General features: G+C 30.0%; 3 protein-coding genes across 4 annotated transcripts in view; all 3 read right to left on the bottom strand.

Annotated features, from left to right (window-relative positions):
- The window catches only part of LOC125820192 (phosphopantothenate--cysteine ligase 2-like), a 429,006-nt gene that overhangs the window by 103,293 nt on the left and 308,368 nt on the right, over window positions 1–17,345 (bottom strand). The window lies entirely within an intron of this gene.
- On the bottom strand, window positions 1,634–4,184 carry LOC125820171 (uncharacterized). Of its 2 annotated transcripts, none has more exons than XM_049499598.1 (3): window positions 3,855–4,184; window positions 2,557–3,314; window positions 1,634–2,150 (listed from the first exon to the last, which is right to left on the bottom strand). In XM_049499598.1, exons 1-3 carry the CDS (start codon window positions 4,140–4,142, stop codon window positions 1,634–1,636), a joined length of 1,563 nt encoding a protein of 520 aa, XP_049355555.1. In that variant the 5' UTR covers window positions 4,143–4,184. The 2 variants fall into 2 exon arrangements, with proteins under 2 accessions (XP_049355555.1, XP_049355556.1); XM_049499599.1 differs by having other exon boundaries at window positions 1,800–2,136.
- LOC125820189 (hypha-specific G1 cyclin-related protein 1-like) lies at window positions 15,625–17,211 on the bottom strand. Its single transcript, XM_049499617.1, has 2 exons — window positions 16,973–17,211; window positions 15,625–16,847 (listed from the first exon to the last, which is right to left on the bottom strand). The coding sequence occupies exon 2, from the start codon at window positions 16,840–16,842 to the stop codon at window positions 15,844–15,846; it is 999 nt and encodes a 332-aa protein (XP_049355574.1). The 5' UTR covers window positions 16,843–16,847; window positions 16,973–17,211; the 3' UTR covers window positions 15,625–15,843.

Below are 17,345 nucleotides of genomic sequence, written 5' to 3'. Positions count from 1 at the left end.
ATTTTTGGAAATTAAAGTCTTTCTTATAGACAAAAAAAAGAGACTACGAGGAAAGCACGGGGTGTTAATTAATTATCACATTAAATAACAGTATTATTGATTTAAGACTACAGGACAAAACCTTTTTAGCTGTACATGTTTCAACAGTCCAGTCTTTGACATGTTCGTTGAAAATATACTTGAGTAAATAAAAATATGTTTTTAAGACAGCAATAAGAACGAGTTGAAATTATTTTTTATATGAATTTAATCTCAATTATATCCTTATCGTTAATTGATTGACCTAAACTATGAGAAATCGAATAAATTTTTCCTCCATATTTTAATTTGATCCTAAATATGTCTTTACTGTTAGTAGACTAACGTAGATTTGCTGTCTGTTTTAATTTGATCCTAAATATGTCCTTATAATTAGTGGATTGCATTAAATTTTCTGACTAAAGTAAGCCGATCTGCAGTAGTTGTAGGAAATAACTTTGGTGAGCATGTGCACAGGTTGGATAGGCACGTGTCAGCTGCAGGTGGGTCCCCACGTACTTTTCTTTTTTGGTTTCTCATTTGGTGCTTGGTACTCATATTAGAGTCAACTAAATTTGAATTCGCACTGAAAAATTTCATATTAAGAGGTAAAGCGCTCTCTAAATGTCAAGTTACGCCTCTCTACTTGGATGTAAAATGTGTAACTTTAAAAAGCTCCCCTTAACTTTTTCCATTCTATTATTTTGTATCACAATTTGAACAGCCGTTTGATCATGAAAATTAAAAAGGAAATCATTTTATTTGAAATTTTTAAAGTTAAAATTGAAGTTATGGTCCTAGATTGAATTTCATCGACACTCAAATAAATATAGTAACCTTAAATTCAACAATTTCAACAATTTTTTTTATTTTTTATTTTTTTTTCGATACATCACGAAAATGAGTAATTGATTAATAAAAAATATGAAAAATATGAAAATGACTTTATGCTGAATTTTTAGGTTATATTTTTTATATTTTTGTTGAATTTGTTGAAATTGTTGAATTTAAGGTTACTATATTTATTTGCGAATTTTTGGCGTTAATTTTTTTTCTCCATATTTTTCCTAGTTTTTATTAGTCAATTACTCATTTTCGGGATTTACCAAAAAATTTTTGTTGAAAACGGGTCAGGTAGTTTATTTAAAAGGGAGGTATATCTAGACTTTTTCGAATAGTTTAGGGGTATATTTGACCTTTTTCCCTTTAATATAAATGTCACATGGTAATGTAAAAATGACGTGGCAATTCCATTTGGCATTTAACGCCCATAAGGGCATATCTAGACGAAAAGTTGGACGGCGAGGGCACGAGTGAGCCAAACTTTAAACGGGGTATATCTAGTCCTTTTCGAATAGTTTAGGGGCATATTTGACCCTTTTCCCTATAATATATTTGTATATTTGTTACAATGTGATAATTCTTGTTATGCAAAAAATAAAAAAAAACTTATGTCACTCCATTAACTATATCAATCTGTATTGTGTGCTTTGTCCTGCATTCTGGTTGTCCATATGTTAATTGAAATATCATTCTAGTCTATGTTCTATTGTCGCGGAATTAGACCTGCTATTAACGTCAGCTTATGTGTGTCTGTTACTCACTTAAGTACCTCCTATTCAGCAAATTTGGAACTCGTTGGACGACGGTAGATTAATGTCTTGTCATCACCATCCTCAAAATCAAGTTCATCCTCATTGTAGTCCATTTCCTCTACGATTTTTTCATCGTTGTAACTCTCTTGGTTTTCGGATGACTTGACTAGTGAATATTGTCCGGTAAGAGATGAAGGATCCAAGCTTAAGAGTTGCATCTCGGATTCGATCAGAGCTTCCATTTGAGCCTTCTCCTTATCCCTTGGATAGGTGCAATAAAGAAAAGAGTAAATAACACAACATAGTGCCATTGGAGTTCCTATTGCAGTGAACAACGCCTTCGCCAATGACGTAGCATTTTCTCTGTCTGTAGAAATACTATCAGCACCTTGAGTTACTGGCATATAACCATAAACATCCTGAGCCAGTAGACCAACAACAGGAGGAGCAAATGATGATAATACGGATTCAAAAGATCTGTCCAGAGCATAGACACTTGTTCGCGCCTTCTCGTGTACTATCTCTGCAAAAATTGGACTGTTGGTGTCTCTTTTAGTACCCTCTGCAGTTTTTTCATCATAAATGCAACAAGTGGACAAACAAGTAGTATTTCTTTTACTTTTTAGGCATAATACATAAATGGACACTCAAACTTGGTCTCAATAACCACTCGAACTTTGACAATGCACATCTAAATACCTCAACTGACAACTAAACACTCCAACCCAACCCCATTCTATCTCGTGGACACCTGGCGTTGACGTATCACATAAATTTTTGTAGATGTCTGAATGATCATTTAGTAAGTTGGAGTGCTTACTTGTCTGCTGAGGCCGAGTTTGAGTGTCTGTTTTATGTATTATGTCAAATTTTGACGATGTTACACTAACTTGTAAAGTTAATGAATACTTAAAAAGACAGAGTAAAGTTAATGATCATTTACTTGTTTGTAGCTGGTGCAGTCCAAGATATGAAAAATCCAGACACAAACAAGACCAAACCATGCATGAAAATTGATGAAGGATCATCAGGCAAAGCAAGCAGAAGAATTGCTGCAAGTGGAATAGCTGTTCCTGAGCTTATTTGTGCCAAAATTATCCTTCCACTATTAGGTAAACTCCGCGATAAAACGTCTCCCATTCTTCCTCCAAACAAACTCCCAATGGAATCACCAACCACAAACAAACTAAGAAGAATAGCAGTCTCCACATGAGTAAATCCAGTAAGTTCTAACCACATTGGAGCAAATGACAAAGCTGACCAAGGGAAAGATCCCATAACACCTTGAGCTACAATAATCTGAAAAGACGGTATCTTTACGACTGATTTTGCTTCTTCAAGTAGACCTTGAACTTCTGATATAAAGGAATAGGAACTTCCATGAACTTTACTACTAGATCTTAGATTATCATCTGGGAAATGAGGATCAGTCGCGAATAAACGAACTAGAATGCCAACAACCACACTAATCAAACCAACAAGATGAAATGAAAGTCTCCAGCCAGGAATTCTCATGAATGTTATAGGAGCAATCAATAAGGAAACATAACCACCAACAAGTGAACCAATGTTGCTAGTGAATTGCAGCCATCCGAATGCCATTCCGCGGTTATTTTCATCACAAGAGTCAGCTACTAGTGATTGAATAGCAGGTGAAACTATGGCTAATCCAATCCCATTCAAAGCTCTTGACACTGCCAACTTACCAACAAAAAAAGGATGTCATGAATTGCTTAATTTACCTACAACTATATGTATACACTCAGTAGTAGCAGAGCCAGAATTTTCATTAAGGAAATTCAAATATAAAGAAGTAAAGGAATTTCAACATCTATTATATATACGTAAATTAACTTTGACCTTATATATACAGTGTAACTTTAATACGAAGGGAGTTTTGAACCCCCTCGCGCCCCTAGCTCTATCAATGCATACAAGTATAAGTGCCAAACACATAATCAATTAAATCACTTTCTCTGTTTCACTACAATTTAGACATTTCAACTTTCACAAGTACAATAACTTCTACTCTATCCGTTTCATTTTACGTGATGTTTTTTGATTGGATACAAAAGCTTAAGGTGTTAAAGAGAGCAAACATCGTATCAAAGCCACGTGTGAATAGTTTAACGAATTCAAATTATCAAAAATAGAACAAGATCAAACTTTTTTGTAACGTCTAGTTTCCAAAACAGAACAAGTGTGCCATATAAACTAAAACATGAGATAGTAGCACTCTACTTGAAAGAAGGTGGTGGAGAAAGCGACGAGAAATGTAGCTGCAGCCCATAGAAATGCACCATAGGCAATAACATGAGCCCGATTGTGGCGTGCAGCTAGATAAGCCGCGATAGGATAACACGCGGACTGGACCATGGACCGGAAGAGCGTGAGTGAACCTAAACCGGTTGGGTCCGTATGGAGTGCATCTCCAACTTCTTTATAGACTCCTGGTAACAATGACTCATCTGCTTTTTCCATAATACCTGCTAAATTAACTAACACAAGAGTAAGTGTTTCTACCTTCATTTTTTTCTTGATTTTTGTTATGGACACTATACATTCATGAAGAACAAAAACAAATCAAAATTATTTTATACAAAATTATTTTACAAATATTTTGGATAACAAATCATTTTAGTTTCTTTTTTTAAGTGTTCAAAGAGAATAGGGCCAGAAATTGGAGCCTAGATTAAAAGGTAGTTGAAAAATGATGGTTAGGGAAAAAAGACCAAGTCCCAATTGACTAGGACAAAACAAGATTATATTGCCTCCATTCTAGCAAGCATTATAGGATCCATAGTGTTCTACTTTCCATCAATTGAAGTTGGCTAATTGAATTTATTTTTTTGGGTAAATTGTTACACCTTATGTCTCAAATTAGTTATCACGTTTTGCTTCTCGAGAGTCAGACTGTGTGAACTTTGATCAATATTTTAAAATGTATTTCTTAAATTGAATTGACTTGAGAAAAGATACAACTTGTAGTACTTCTGATATGGTTATTACAACAACAACATATCCAGTGAAATTCCACAAAGTGAGGGTATGAGGAGGATAGAGTGTACGTAGGTCTTACCACTACATATGACACTACCTACCAAAGGCAGAAAGGTTGTCTCTGAAAGACCCTCAGTTCAAACAAATCAAAACAGTAATTAAAAAAACAGTAGTGGACAAATCAAAGCAGTGTAGAGCATATATGCAAGGAACCGTAACATAACAACAATAGGATGCAATCACCTAAATATAATAAGCCACTTATGATATTTGATACAATAAGTAAAAACCGACATGAATAGGCTAATACTATGACAAACACGATGGTCTATATACCACCAGGTCAAAAATATGAATTGCTAGTACTAAAACAACGCTCAACTAGCTACTAATCTTAGCTTTTATTCTTATTCACGACTTCTCATACCCTCTTATTTAAGGTCATGTCTTTAATATGATTATTGAATATATCCAAATTTTAGTCGTAATATATAGAATTGATCTAATACAATTTTACCTCAAAGATTAATCAAATCAAATCTCAAAAGCAAAACTAAAGGAGGCAATTTTTTTTCATCTAATCGTGCCATTTGATGAGAACCATACAATGGCCCCTAACGGAGGCAATTTAAAAAAAATAAATTTTACATCTGTTAAATAACTTGATAACGCTAAAACCTTTTAAATTGTCACGTATAGAAGTTAAGTTAGAAGAATTACAATCTAAATAGCTGTTCAATGGGCATTCTTATACTAAAAATGGACAATGAATGTCTAATATAAAGGATAAATTACCTATATACACATCTTTTTTTTTCATAATTTCCATTATTCCCTACCAGTTCTAAAATTTTCCAGAATCCCTTATTTTACTTCCAAACCCCAAAAGTTGGATACATAAATTATAACTCCCAAAACCAACATTTATCTCTTCCTTATTTCACTTCACAAATCTCTCCTTATTTTTAGTCACGGCATCTTGGTAGTTATTTTCTCATTCACATTTGAAATTCAAAATCAGTTTCTTTTCCGTAGGTTAAAGATATTTTTAGACAAAAAAGTTTAAAAAGAATATTTATGAGTCTTTTACCTATTTTTTAAAATACTCCAAATTTATAATAAAATAAACTATGTGAACTTCAATTTTTTTACACTAAAACGTAAATTAGGAAAAAAAAGAAGTAGTAGTAGTTGTTATTATTTGTTAATAATTAATATAATATTTGTACAAGTTTTTGCCTTTTCTGTCATCTTTTCTTTTTATTTTGTCTTTTTCCTTCTTTTTCTTTTTTTAGTTTAGTAGTTGTTTTGTTTTTCTATTGTTTCCAAATCACTGTTGGGTTTGGTATTTGTATTTGATTTCTTTATTTTTGGTTAATAAAACTCACCTCGGGTGTTTGATTAAAAAAGAGAATATAATATTTGTAAATTTTTCATAATTTGAGTTGGTTATGGACTCTAACAACTAATCATTCATTGAAACTAATTAGGATTCTTGTATTATTATTTAATCTTTTAATTTTCTCATAATAATATTAGTTTCAATTTCACCAAAATTTCATACAGTCTAATATTTTCCTCTTTTTTCTGGTGTTTTCAATAATCAAATTTCTTTAATGGATTGTGTTTGTTCATATATCTAATTAATAACTTAATTCTTATTTATTGTGATACATTTATAGATACACTTAATTCCAGCTTACATACATCCTTCTTTCACAACCTTATTGTATCATATACATTATATCAACTATAAAATGATACATTATATAAGTTATAAATATTTTTCCAGACAAACAATAAAATACTTATCAATTTAAACGAGATACATAAATAGTAATGTGTCATGCACTAATTTTTTAGCTATGATACATAAATTCGAATTTATACTAAATGTATCAATTACATAGCAACTGCCACACGGTAATGTATCGATCTCAAATCTAACATCTTATGGACAACAATTAATTATTTAATGTATCTAGTATAAATACAATATTTATCAATTTAAACGATATACATAAATAGTAATGTATCATGCACTAATTTTTTAGATATGATACGTAAATTTGAATTTATACTAAATGTATCAATTACATAGCAACTACCACACAGTAATGTATCGATCTCAAATCTAACATCTTATGGACAATAATTATTTATTTAATGTATCTAGTATAAATACAATAATTATCAATTTAAACAAGATACATAAATAGTAAAATCTAAGTAGCAAAGATATTCATGATGTATCTTCTCAATTTTTTCGACAATTTTGATTCAAAATTGAAAGGATCTTCAATAAACTAAGAGAAAAATTTTAAATCTCAAAATTTTCAATAATTTTGAATCAAAATAGAAAGGATCTTCGCTGAACTTGGAGAAGAAAGAATCTTGAATCTCAAAATTTTTGATAATCTTGAATCAAAATTGAAAGGATCTTCGATGAACTTGAAGGTTCAAAAGGATATTGTTTGTCCAACAACAATTTCATCACTTTTGTATCCTTCATAACTCACCTCGCTACCCAAAATTTCGACAAAAGTTTTTGAATCAAATCTGAAAGGTTTCTTCGTTGAACGGGAGGAGCAATTTGAAATTTTGAATTTCTTCGTTCTATTAGGATTTGCCTCTGTATGATTGAGAGTAAGAAGAAACATAAGCGTAAGAAGAAACATAAGCGTAATTTATGGGATTTAATTAATATTCAGATTTTATTCCTTTTTTAGTGCAACAGAAAGATTTTTCTTGTATTAGAATTAATGTATCCGGATGGTGACTTATGTATCCGGAAGGTACAAATTTTAAGGGATTATTGTAATTAGAAAAAAAGTAGGGATAAGATGTAATTTACTCTTTACACTATGGGATTTATGTAAGTTATACTAATATAAATGTAGTCGTGTAATAATTTCTAGGGGAACTTTCGAATATAGCCACTCAAAAATAGCTTAATTACGCTCCATAGCTATAGTTTGCTAATTACGATTCGTAGCTACATGTTATAAGGAGGAGAGTGGCGAGCAAGATTGGGAGAGAGAGGTGAGCGAGAGAGGGCAGACAGTGGGAGAGAGATGAATTGCATATATATATATCGGTTAGATAATTGTATATATGTAACTAGTATGCATATATATTTGTTTATCTGGCGAGCGAGATTGGGAGAGGGGGAGAGAGGCGAGCGAGATTGAGAGAGGGAGAAGAGAGGCGAGCAAGACTGGGAGAGGGAGGAGAGAGGCAAGAGAGAGAGGGCAATAATTTATATAATTCGCATCTTGTTTGTATGATTTGCGGGTACGTTTGTATAATTCACATGTGTTTGTATAATTGAGTAATACAAAGTCTGAAATTACACAAATATGCTAAACTTGAATTAACGAATTGATACAAACATAAACATATGAACTTTAAATAGTTATATAAATTATATTATACAAATTACATTATATATTATATTATACAAAATCCAAAAACTATACGTTTATACAAACTTTAAAAAGTTATACAAAAAAATATTGAATGTATATGGTGATAAAATTGAAAAATCAAAGGAAATCACCGTCATATACAAATACAAACCATCGTATACAAATACAAATCAAACGAAGAATTGTTAGTTGCGAATTATACAAATGTGGTGAATTATACAAACGTGACTAATTATACAAACTCGAAGTCAGCCCACATAATTAATGGTTAATGTTAGTTGCGTGTTGTAATTTTAGCAAACTATTGCTTTGATGACTAATTAAGTAGTATAAATTTGCTTAACTGCATCATTTTCCCTAATTTTTATAGTCCAATTTTTAAAAATAAACATAAATTCGATTGGCTATTTAGGTAAAGATGAAGTTAAGCTTGGATAATAATATTACTAGACTTTTGTACATGAGTCATAAGACCCTTCCATCATAGTTTATATTTCATAATATATATGCTATTTGATTTTAAAATTTCAGAACCAATCAGTAAGAACTGATTTTTCTTTCATATATATATATATATATATATAGAGAGAGAGAGAGAGAGCCTTTGCAGCGTGTAAAATTAATTACTCGTTAAATAGAAAAAAAGATATAAAGGCTCATATTATTCATATAGTTCGTAGTAAATGGCAAAATCTTTTCAGAAGATATGGAATCTAACAGAAATGACCTCTGAAATCCTATGGAATTTAGACACAAGTTGAGGACTGCATATAGACTTTAATTGTACTTTTTCGTCTCAAAATAAGTGTTTTGGATAAAAATAATATTTTGTCCGAAAACAAGTACTATTTTAGAAATTTAAGAAAAAAATTAGTAATATATGATCTCCATACTCCATCTTTGTTGTAGTATTCAATTTTCAAGAGACATTTATTATATAATGACAGTTTAATAAATTACATATTGTATATATTTATTAATTTCTCAATGAATGTGATATTTGTTTAGGTGATATCATTTTGGAGCGGGAGGAGTAGTTTCTTATTCCTATTCTTATGATGATTAAAGAGAATTTCAATTCTATGCTTCTTCTTTTTTTATAATCGTGTTGTCGAGCAAATTTATGTTCATCTTGACGAATTTTATTTTATGAAATATATGTCACCTTTCAAACTATTTATATCATCAGGTAAAACTCTATCCACTAAGGCTGGCTAGAACTAGAAATGAAAAAAGTAAGTATCACCTAAGGAGCACGAAACTACTGCTTTCCTCCTTTATTTCTCTCCCTCACCTCCCCTCCCCCCCCCCACCCCCACCATCTTTTCTTTTTTTTTGAAATTAACACTTTTTGATTTCTAAAATAATTTCACCTGTTTAATCATAAATGTTTGAAGTCGATTGTTGTCGGTATATACTCATTGCATAATAAATATATAATGAATAATGTATATATACACTAATTATATTAAATAATAATTATACACGGTGAATAAAATTTATTAAAGTAATTAAAAAGACTAGAGTTATTTTATGATGGAATATATCTAGACTGAAAAAGAAGAAAAATATAAGCTAAACCTTATTGTACTGAATATATTGTTGTTAAACTAAACCTAAAATTCATTTGTATAAAGTAATTCACTAGGAATTCTCTCTTAAATTGCCAATGACCAACAAAGATGGTGGTGGAGTGGTGAGTATTTTTTCATCATTAATTATATCAGACATTTTGGGTTTGAATCCTCTTGGATACGAAGTCGCCTTTGTTAAAGAGCGCTTTATCAATGTGAATCCAGATTTAATCGAATTCTAATATAAATATCTAACCGTGGATGGGAAACCAAAAATAATAATTGCCAATGAAGAAAGGATCTTATTGAACAAGTCATATATAAATGAACCAAACATTTGGAAGAAAATAAAAATAAAAGTTTGTGGACCACCAATAAAATTGAAAATTCAACCAATTATATAGAGTTTTAGGTTTGATGATAATGTGTGGTCATAATATTGCTAGATATCAAATTGCAAAAATGTGGCAAAGGTGGGATCACAACTTTAATCGATAACATGCTTCGAGAGCTGCCAAACAATAAATTGATAGGATAGACATATAGAGACTTCACAAAATAGGGCCTACTATTAGGTTGGAATTATTCACAATCTCTATTTTCTTTGATATCATGTTAAAGTATGTAATTATTTTATCTGAAAATTTAAATTATTTAAGAAAGTGCATATATATCACTACTACAAAACACTGGAATTAGCTATGAATTTTATCGCTGATCTGTCGTTATTTCTCTCGTAGCTAATAAAAATAAGTGAAATTAACGAAGAATTTTATTATTTAGCTACAAAATATGTGTATGTTGCTAAATCATGTTTTTTTAGTAGGTAGCTAGAAAATCTTGTATTCTATCAGTTGCATTTTATATAATACTCTTTTATTTTTTTGTTCATTCGAAACAATTGACATATTGTATTCTATCAATTGCATTTTATATAAAACTCTTTCACTTTTGTGTTCATTAGAAACAATTGACATATTGTATTCTATCAATTGCAATTTATATAATACTCTTTCACTTCTTTGTTCGTTCGGAACAATTGACATATTTTTTTTTGTATATTTATAAACGCATTTGTATTAACCTTCCCTTTAGTACTTTTAATAACGACTTATATAAATGACCTAACATGTCATAGAGTAAATTAACCTCAACATTATAAATTATATGTGGTATGTTTCACAAATTAATTTTGGGAGGGAGGGGGATCTTTCACATAAATAGTCGAACAAATTAAGAATAAAAAAAATAGTCGAATAAATTTATTGTTTTTTTTTTTCTAATAATCAATATATATTGATTATATATCTATGATTATACACATATTATATATAAATTATACATATATTATATATTCATCGGCTTTTTAGATCAATTCTTCATTATTTTTTTCTTAATTTTCGAATCTAGTCGAACATCGTTAAATTGTGAATAATATAATTGATGGAACTTCTAATCAAAGTAAAATATTATTCTTCATAGCTCTTGGGATCTTGCATGTGGAGTGTTCTAGAATACAACAACCTTGCTAAATTTGTTGTAGATAACGTCTATATCCTGTCAATATGTTATCTATGGCTAGGCCCAAAACAAACGAGAATGGTTTGGATCAAAATCATGATCGAACATGACATTTATTTGTTGAGCTTAGTTAAGAAATAAAGTTACATCCCAAAACAAACAAGGATGGTTGGGTCAAATACATGATCGAATATATATTACATCTTTACAATCAATACAATATTACTAATTCTTCCTCGAACATATGCATTGAGGGAAAAGAATATAAGAAACCTTCGAATATTCTTTCTAATTGCAAAATGTTTTCTTAGTAAGTTTTTTAATTTTAACATTCGACGAATAAAATCACAAAATTTTAATTTAAGAGCATAAAATTTTAGAATATTTTTTTAAATTTTGTGTCTAATCAAATTAAGTTGTATGTAGTACTAATTGTTAGTTAATAAGTCTAATATTGGTGTTGGTCCAAAGTCTATTTCTCCATCCCACATGTTTATATGTTTTAAACAACTTTTGGGCTCACATGCCGCAATGATGTTTCATTTTGATTTGTTCTAAAGGGCCCCCCATACCCACTCCCCCCTACCCCTCCCTGGCACCCCAACCTAAACACCTAGGTGTATGATTCGACCTATATTAGTCAGTGATTTTAATATAGATTCTGAACACCGGATGAAAAATAATTTTAGAAAACACTCTATATAATATTAATAATTTAGCAAATGAGTTAACAGGATTGATATTGTCATGTACCAAGAAAAAGGAATATACTTGTTAGTAAAAGAAAATAGAAAGAGTATGATGGTAAAAAAAGATAAATATTAGTAGTTTTTTCGCTATGATTATAACTGAGGACACTATTAAAATATAATTATTTGTAAATATTAATACTTGAAATTTATAACGTGGATGACATTAACGATGATGGCCGTTTATTTTTATATATAATATATGTCTTATAATAGAAGATTTATTTTACAAAAAGTATATATCTAAATGTCATTATTAATATAAATAGAATATTATCGTAAAAAATTAAAATATAACATAAAACGTTGCTATTATAAAGAAATAATGTTATAATAAAGATTTGACTAGATCTATTAATGATTCATTCAGTTTAACGAAAATAATATTTTAAAATTATGAAAGAATTTTCTTCATAATTAATTTAATTAGCAATATTCTTTAAAGTGAGCTGGGGCAGCTGTGTATAGTAGAAGATTCTTCTTCTTTTAATAATATAAACTTTGGTGCATTCATCTTCCCTTTCCCATAATCACGGACGTAACGTAGGGTAGAAAACTGGCTATGATCTGCCACGATTTTTTTTATCTGATGTTCGATATTCATATTATTCAAGGTTTGAATACGAAATCTCTAATTAAAAAAGAAAATATCTTAAATCATACCATCACAACTCATATTCAGGGACGAAGTTAGATAGGATCGAATTGAAGAGCTTCATTCAAACCCCTTTCAATAAAAAAATAATATTATAATTAACTTTTTTTTAATGTACATATATGTTGAACCCTCTTCAACTTATTCTTCTTATGTTTTACTCGTTTATACTTCGAATTTTTCTCAGTGAAAATACTAACTCTGTCGATGTTCATATTAGTACGATTTAATATATCAATCATGCATAATATAAAGACCAACCAAATACTACGTGAAAAGACTATATGTAAAACTTTTTCATTATTACGATTGCCCTTTCAAGAAATTAATCATGTCTATGCTCATGTAAAGTTTTTTAATTTTTTTCTTTTTTTTTTAATTTTAAAAAGTAAAAGTAGATGTAACAGGTAGAGGAGAATGAGGGTTGGATGACGGGGAGAAGATGTAGAGCTTGGTCATGCTTTATCTAGTTAGAAATCATTGGGATAAATACGTATCTGTATCGAAGTTCGGTTAAATTTAAATTCATCTGTTTCATAATGAAAGATAAAACGTTTCCTAATAGAAGTGCATCTTTTAACTAGGGAGACTCGATCCACAGACCTTTGATTAAGGGTATTGAAGGAGTATTTACCATTAATCAATATAGTAACTAACTATAATCTCATGTCCTTTTTTACTTACTCCCTCTGTCCTTATTTATTTGTTCACTTTTTTTTTATAGTTGTCTTTAATTACTATTTACTTGTCCATTTTGATAAATCAAGAAAGAACCAAAAAAAAATTCCTATTATACCCTCAATTAATTACTTTAAAAAAGGTAGAATTTTTTGCAAATATTAAATTTTTAATTCATCCACTTCATAATTAGTAGGGGTAAAATGGTAAACTCACAAGAGATAATTTATCATTTTTTTAAAATTTTTATCTAATTATTAACTATAATTAGATAAATAAAAATAAACTAAAAGAGTAGTAAATTAATCATTACAATATCTTATTAAGTACTAGTAAGTGCTTGATTACAATAATTTCTATAAGTGACTAGATTGTATTACTCCTTTGTTCCGGTTTATGTACTATATATATATAGTATAGTATAACACTATCTTCTTATTAGTTCATACATTTCAATATTTGAAAGCATCTAACTATAAACTTCTCATTCTATATAATCACACAAATAGCGATAGAATCAGAATTTAAAATTTATGTGACCAATAATGACCTCATATTAACATATACAATCAATAATAATTGCCATGGATCCACAATAACATATACATGAGATATATCTAAATATAAAAGATATTTGATTCACATGCACCTATGAACAATATTTTATATTCGTCATCGCACACATTGTTATGACATGCTTTGCAGGCCACGTACAAAAGTATTACAATATTTAAAATCACAATTTTTAAAATTAATACTGTTTTACTTAACGAAATTTGATGAGTTAACTATATTACATGAATTATAACTTTTTTTTTAAAACATCAATCTTGGCATAGAATTCAATTTTCTTTTAGCAAGAGACATAGTAACTAAGAATTGGCCAAAGGACAAAAGTTAGATAGAGATGTTTTTTTTTTTTTTTTTTTGTTTTTTTCTATAATAAGAAACAATAATCATAATTGCTAAAAACCAGATTATTATTATTATTATGTAAAAGGGGCCACCATGATTCAATAGAGTGTTTCATATGTCACAACATCCTTTCAAAAGGTTCTATAAATTAAATCTCCACAAATAAATAAATTTCTATTGGTTAATCATATCTATCAATTTTACTTTGCTTTTTTGCCCCCTCCCATTCCCCAAGATTTCACTATCATTGGAATTTTGAACTTAGAAATTATGATACACTCATTTTAACCCCTCAAATTTCCTAATATCTTCTACTCTCTTTGTCCGTATTTATTTTTATATGTTTGACTTGATACGCTTTTGTAATAAATAAATAATAATTTTATTATATTTTATTTTGTTTTTGAACTTCTATAAAATTCTATAGTGAAGAAAGGATGAATTTTTATTTAAAAAGTTTTTCATGTTTTAAGCGATCGAAGTCATTAGATTGAAGACACGTCTGTTTGTCTGAACGTCACGCATTATGTCACCTCTCGGCATGGCGCAAGATATCAGGAGGGGCGGAAGCTGGCCTCCCGTGCACCCTGAGCGCACGGCTGGCCATTTTAAATTTTGTTGTGGTTTGTGTTTAAAATTCAAAACCAAAGGAATAACCATTTAATCTTCCTCTATTATGTTTCAAAATAGAGTATTGATTGAAGTGTAATTGATGATTAGACACCTTTATAGGAATTAAAAACTTTCTTAATCCAAGAGTTAATTCGACATCATTATGAGGTCATATAAAACGACAAAATATGTTTCATGATTAATGGAACCTAACAAATTTAAAAAGCAATGAAAAATACCTCAATGATGATAGCAAGAACAAGCTAAGAAGATGATGATATAATGGAAGTTTTTTTTACCACGGATGGAAATATTTTCTGAAAAATATTTTTTTTTTTTTATTATGTTGGTAAAAGAATTTGAAAAATACTTTCATCAGGAAAATGACTTCTTTAGTGAAAATAGAGAAAATGAATTCTACAAATTAAATTTCACATTGACTGCGTCCTTCCACTCTCTAACACATCTCCTCTTCACCCTGACCACCCTTATAGCCCATCCCTACTACCCCATATTCTCCACTCCCACACTTCCACCTTCCATAGTATTTATCTATATTATTATATATAAATATTTTTATGATATTATTTTTATACTTACATATCAAACGCAGTAAAAGAAAAAGGCTAAGAACCCACTTATTTTTTTTAGAAAAATACATTTTCCTTTCTTACGAATAATTGACGATGTTTAAAATAACTATTATTTGCTATTCAATTGAAATCTCATAAGAAAAGAAAACTTTTAACGTGGGTCGGCGTATTGTAACACACCCTAAAATTCTGTCAATCATCATAAAGAAGTACTCCTAGTAAAATCTATGTCATACTAACATGTGCATACATCATAATGCTATACAATTAAACAAAATAAACCATATTAAACAAATAATCAAGATGAACAACGTCATCAATGAATTCTCCACATACTTGATCATAGTAAACATTGTCCATAACGTTAATCTAAGACTAAAAAACTAATTAATTAGGATCAATCAAATCATCTAAAGATGATTGAATTCTCATGTTGAAGAAGCTTGAACAATTCAATAATATAAATATCCACCAACATGAATGTTGTGAATAATTAGTACTACCACTATATATTCCCATCAAACAATAATCTTGAAATGTTCCTATCTTTTCTTGATTGTTCTTGATCTCCACCAAATGTCCCACATTGATCAAATCCACCAAGATTTGCACTAATTTGCTCATGATGGTTCATCCCCATTTCATCCAAATGAGATGGAATTGTACTAGTAAATGACTTATTAATTTGATCAAATGTGGAAGCATTTGTATTATTTGTAGCACCAACTATGCTATTATTTGTTGGCATTATTAATGTATCATGATTATTAATCATGCTAGAACTCAAAAAGTGTGGCATAAATTGAGAATTTTGAACCTTTTGTGTAGATGGCCTAAGAGTATAATTAAGAGGTCCCAAATTATCCATATGAGCTGATCTTTTCATGGCTGAGCTAGCGGTTGAGAAAAGATCAAAGCGACGAGTGTAGGCAGAACCTGTAAATGGTGTTGTTGGGATCCCAGTAAATTCTTGAACCATTTGTCGAAAATTTGTAGTGTCTGTGGTGAGGACAGTTGTTGGGGCACGCCTCGATGCCCTACTTCTTTTTCTTGGATTTTTTCCCATATTAGGTTGAACAATGGAGGGGTTTATTGGTATTGTAGGAGAATCATAGTATGGAGCTTGGTGATGATGATGATGAGGAGGAGGAGGAGGAAGATTTGGTGATATTGAGGATGTTAAGTTTCCAAAGTTGTTGAAATTATTGTTAGGGTGCTGATTAGATCTTGTAATGTCTTTAGGCCAAATAAGATCATTGTTGTATGGAACATTTGTTGAATCATGAAAATTGGAGTTGAAATTTTGTGTGTCATGAGGATTAAAGAGAGAGGGTTGTTGAGAATGAAATTGTGGTAATAATGGATGATCACTTGATGAGATTGAACCAAAATGGTTTGAAGAATTCAAGAAAGTTGATATTGGTGATGCTCCATGATGTACTGAATCATATTCTTGATCATCACCACTTGAAGATTGTACACTACCACTATTGCAAGAATCCATGTCTCCTATTAGAAAAAAAAAAGTTGAAAATTAGTTTGGTGAAAGAAAAGAAGAAATGGGATTCTTAAAAAGAGATTGATCTAAGAAAGGAATATGAAAAAGTGAGTTAAGAGGAAAGTTTTACACCTACCTTATATCTTGAAAGATCTACAAAATTAATAGTTAACTTAACAAACTTGTCCTTTGCCTCTTATTCATGGACCACTAGGTATTAAGGTTATTTTCACACACGTTTGATTAGAAAGAAAAGAAAAAATCAAACATGATGGTTGTTTATAGTGTAGAGATTTGAGAGTTGTTGGATCATATGTTTTCTTGTAAGATCTTGTATTAGGGTTTTGGAATAATGAAAGGAAAGAGAGGAGAAGAAAAGAGAGAAAAAGATTGTAAAGGCTTTAAGAAGGGTTCTAAAAGAGAGGCATACAAGGCAATAAAGCTTGGATCAATTTATGTTTTCCACTCACTCAAAAGAGAAACATGAAGCAATTACAAAGGAGAGGTGG

Source organism: Solanum verrucosum, unplaced genomic scaffold (assembly GCF_900185275.1).
Source record: "Solanum verrucosum unplaced genomic scaffold, falcon-dt-bn FXZP01000229.1, whole genome shotgun sequence".
NCBI classification, from domain to species: domain Eukaryota; kingdom Viridiplantae; phylum Streptophyta; class Magnoliopsida; order Solanales; family Solanaceae; genus Solanum; species Solanum verrucosum.
Note: the sequence above shows the minus strand (reverse complement) of the source record. Positions and strands in the feature narration are given on the sequence as shown.

Coding starts and splice junctions, on each gene's coding strand:
- LOC125820171 (XM_049499598.1), bottom strand. CDS start 4,142: ATGAAGGTAGAAACACTTACTCTTGTGTTAGTTAATTTAGCAGGTATT. Junction 3,315..3,854: donor TCTCCACCACCTTCTTTCAA/GTAGAGTGCTAC, acceptor TTTGTTGGTAAG/TTGGCAGTGTCAAGAGCTTT. Junction 2,151..2,556: donor ACTGCACCAGCTACAAACAA/GTAAATGATCAT, acceptor AGACACCAACAG/TCCAATTTTTGCAGAGATAG.
- LOC125820189 (XM_049499617.1), bottom strand. CDS start 16,842: ATGGATTCTTGCAATAGTGGTAGTGTACAATCTTCAAGTGGTGATGAT.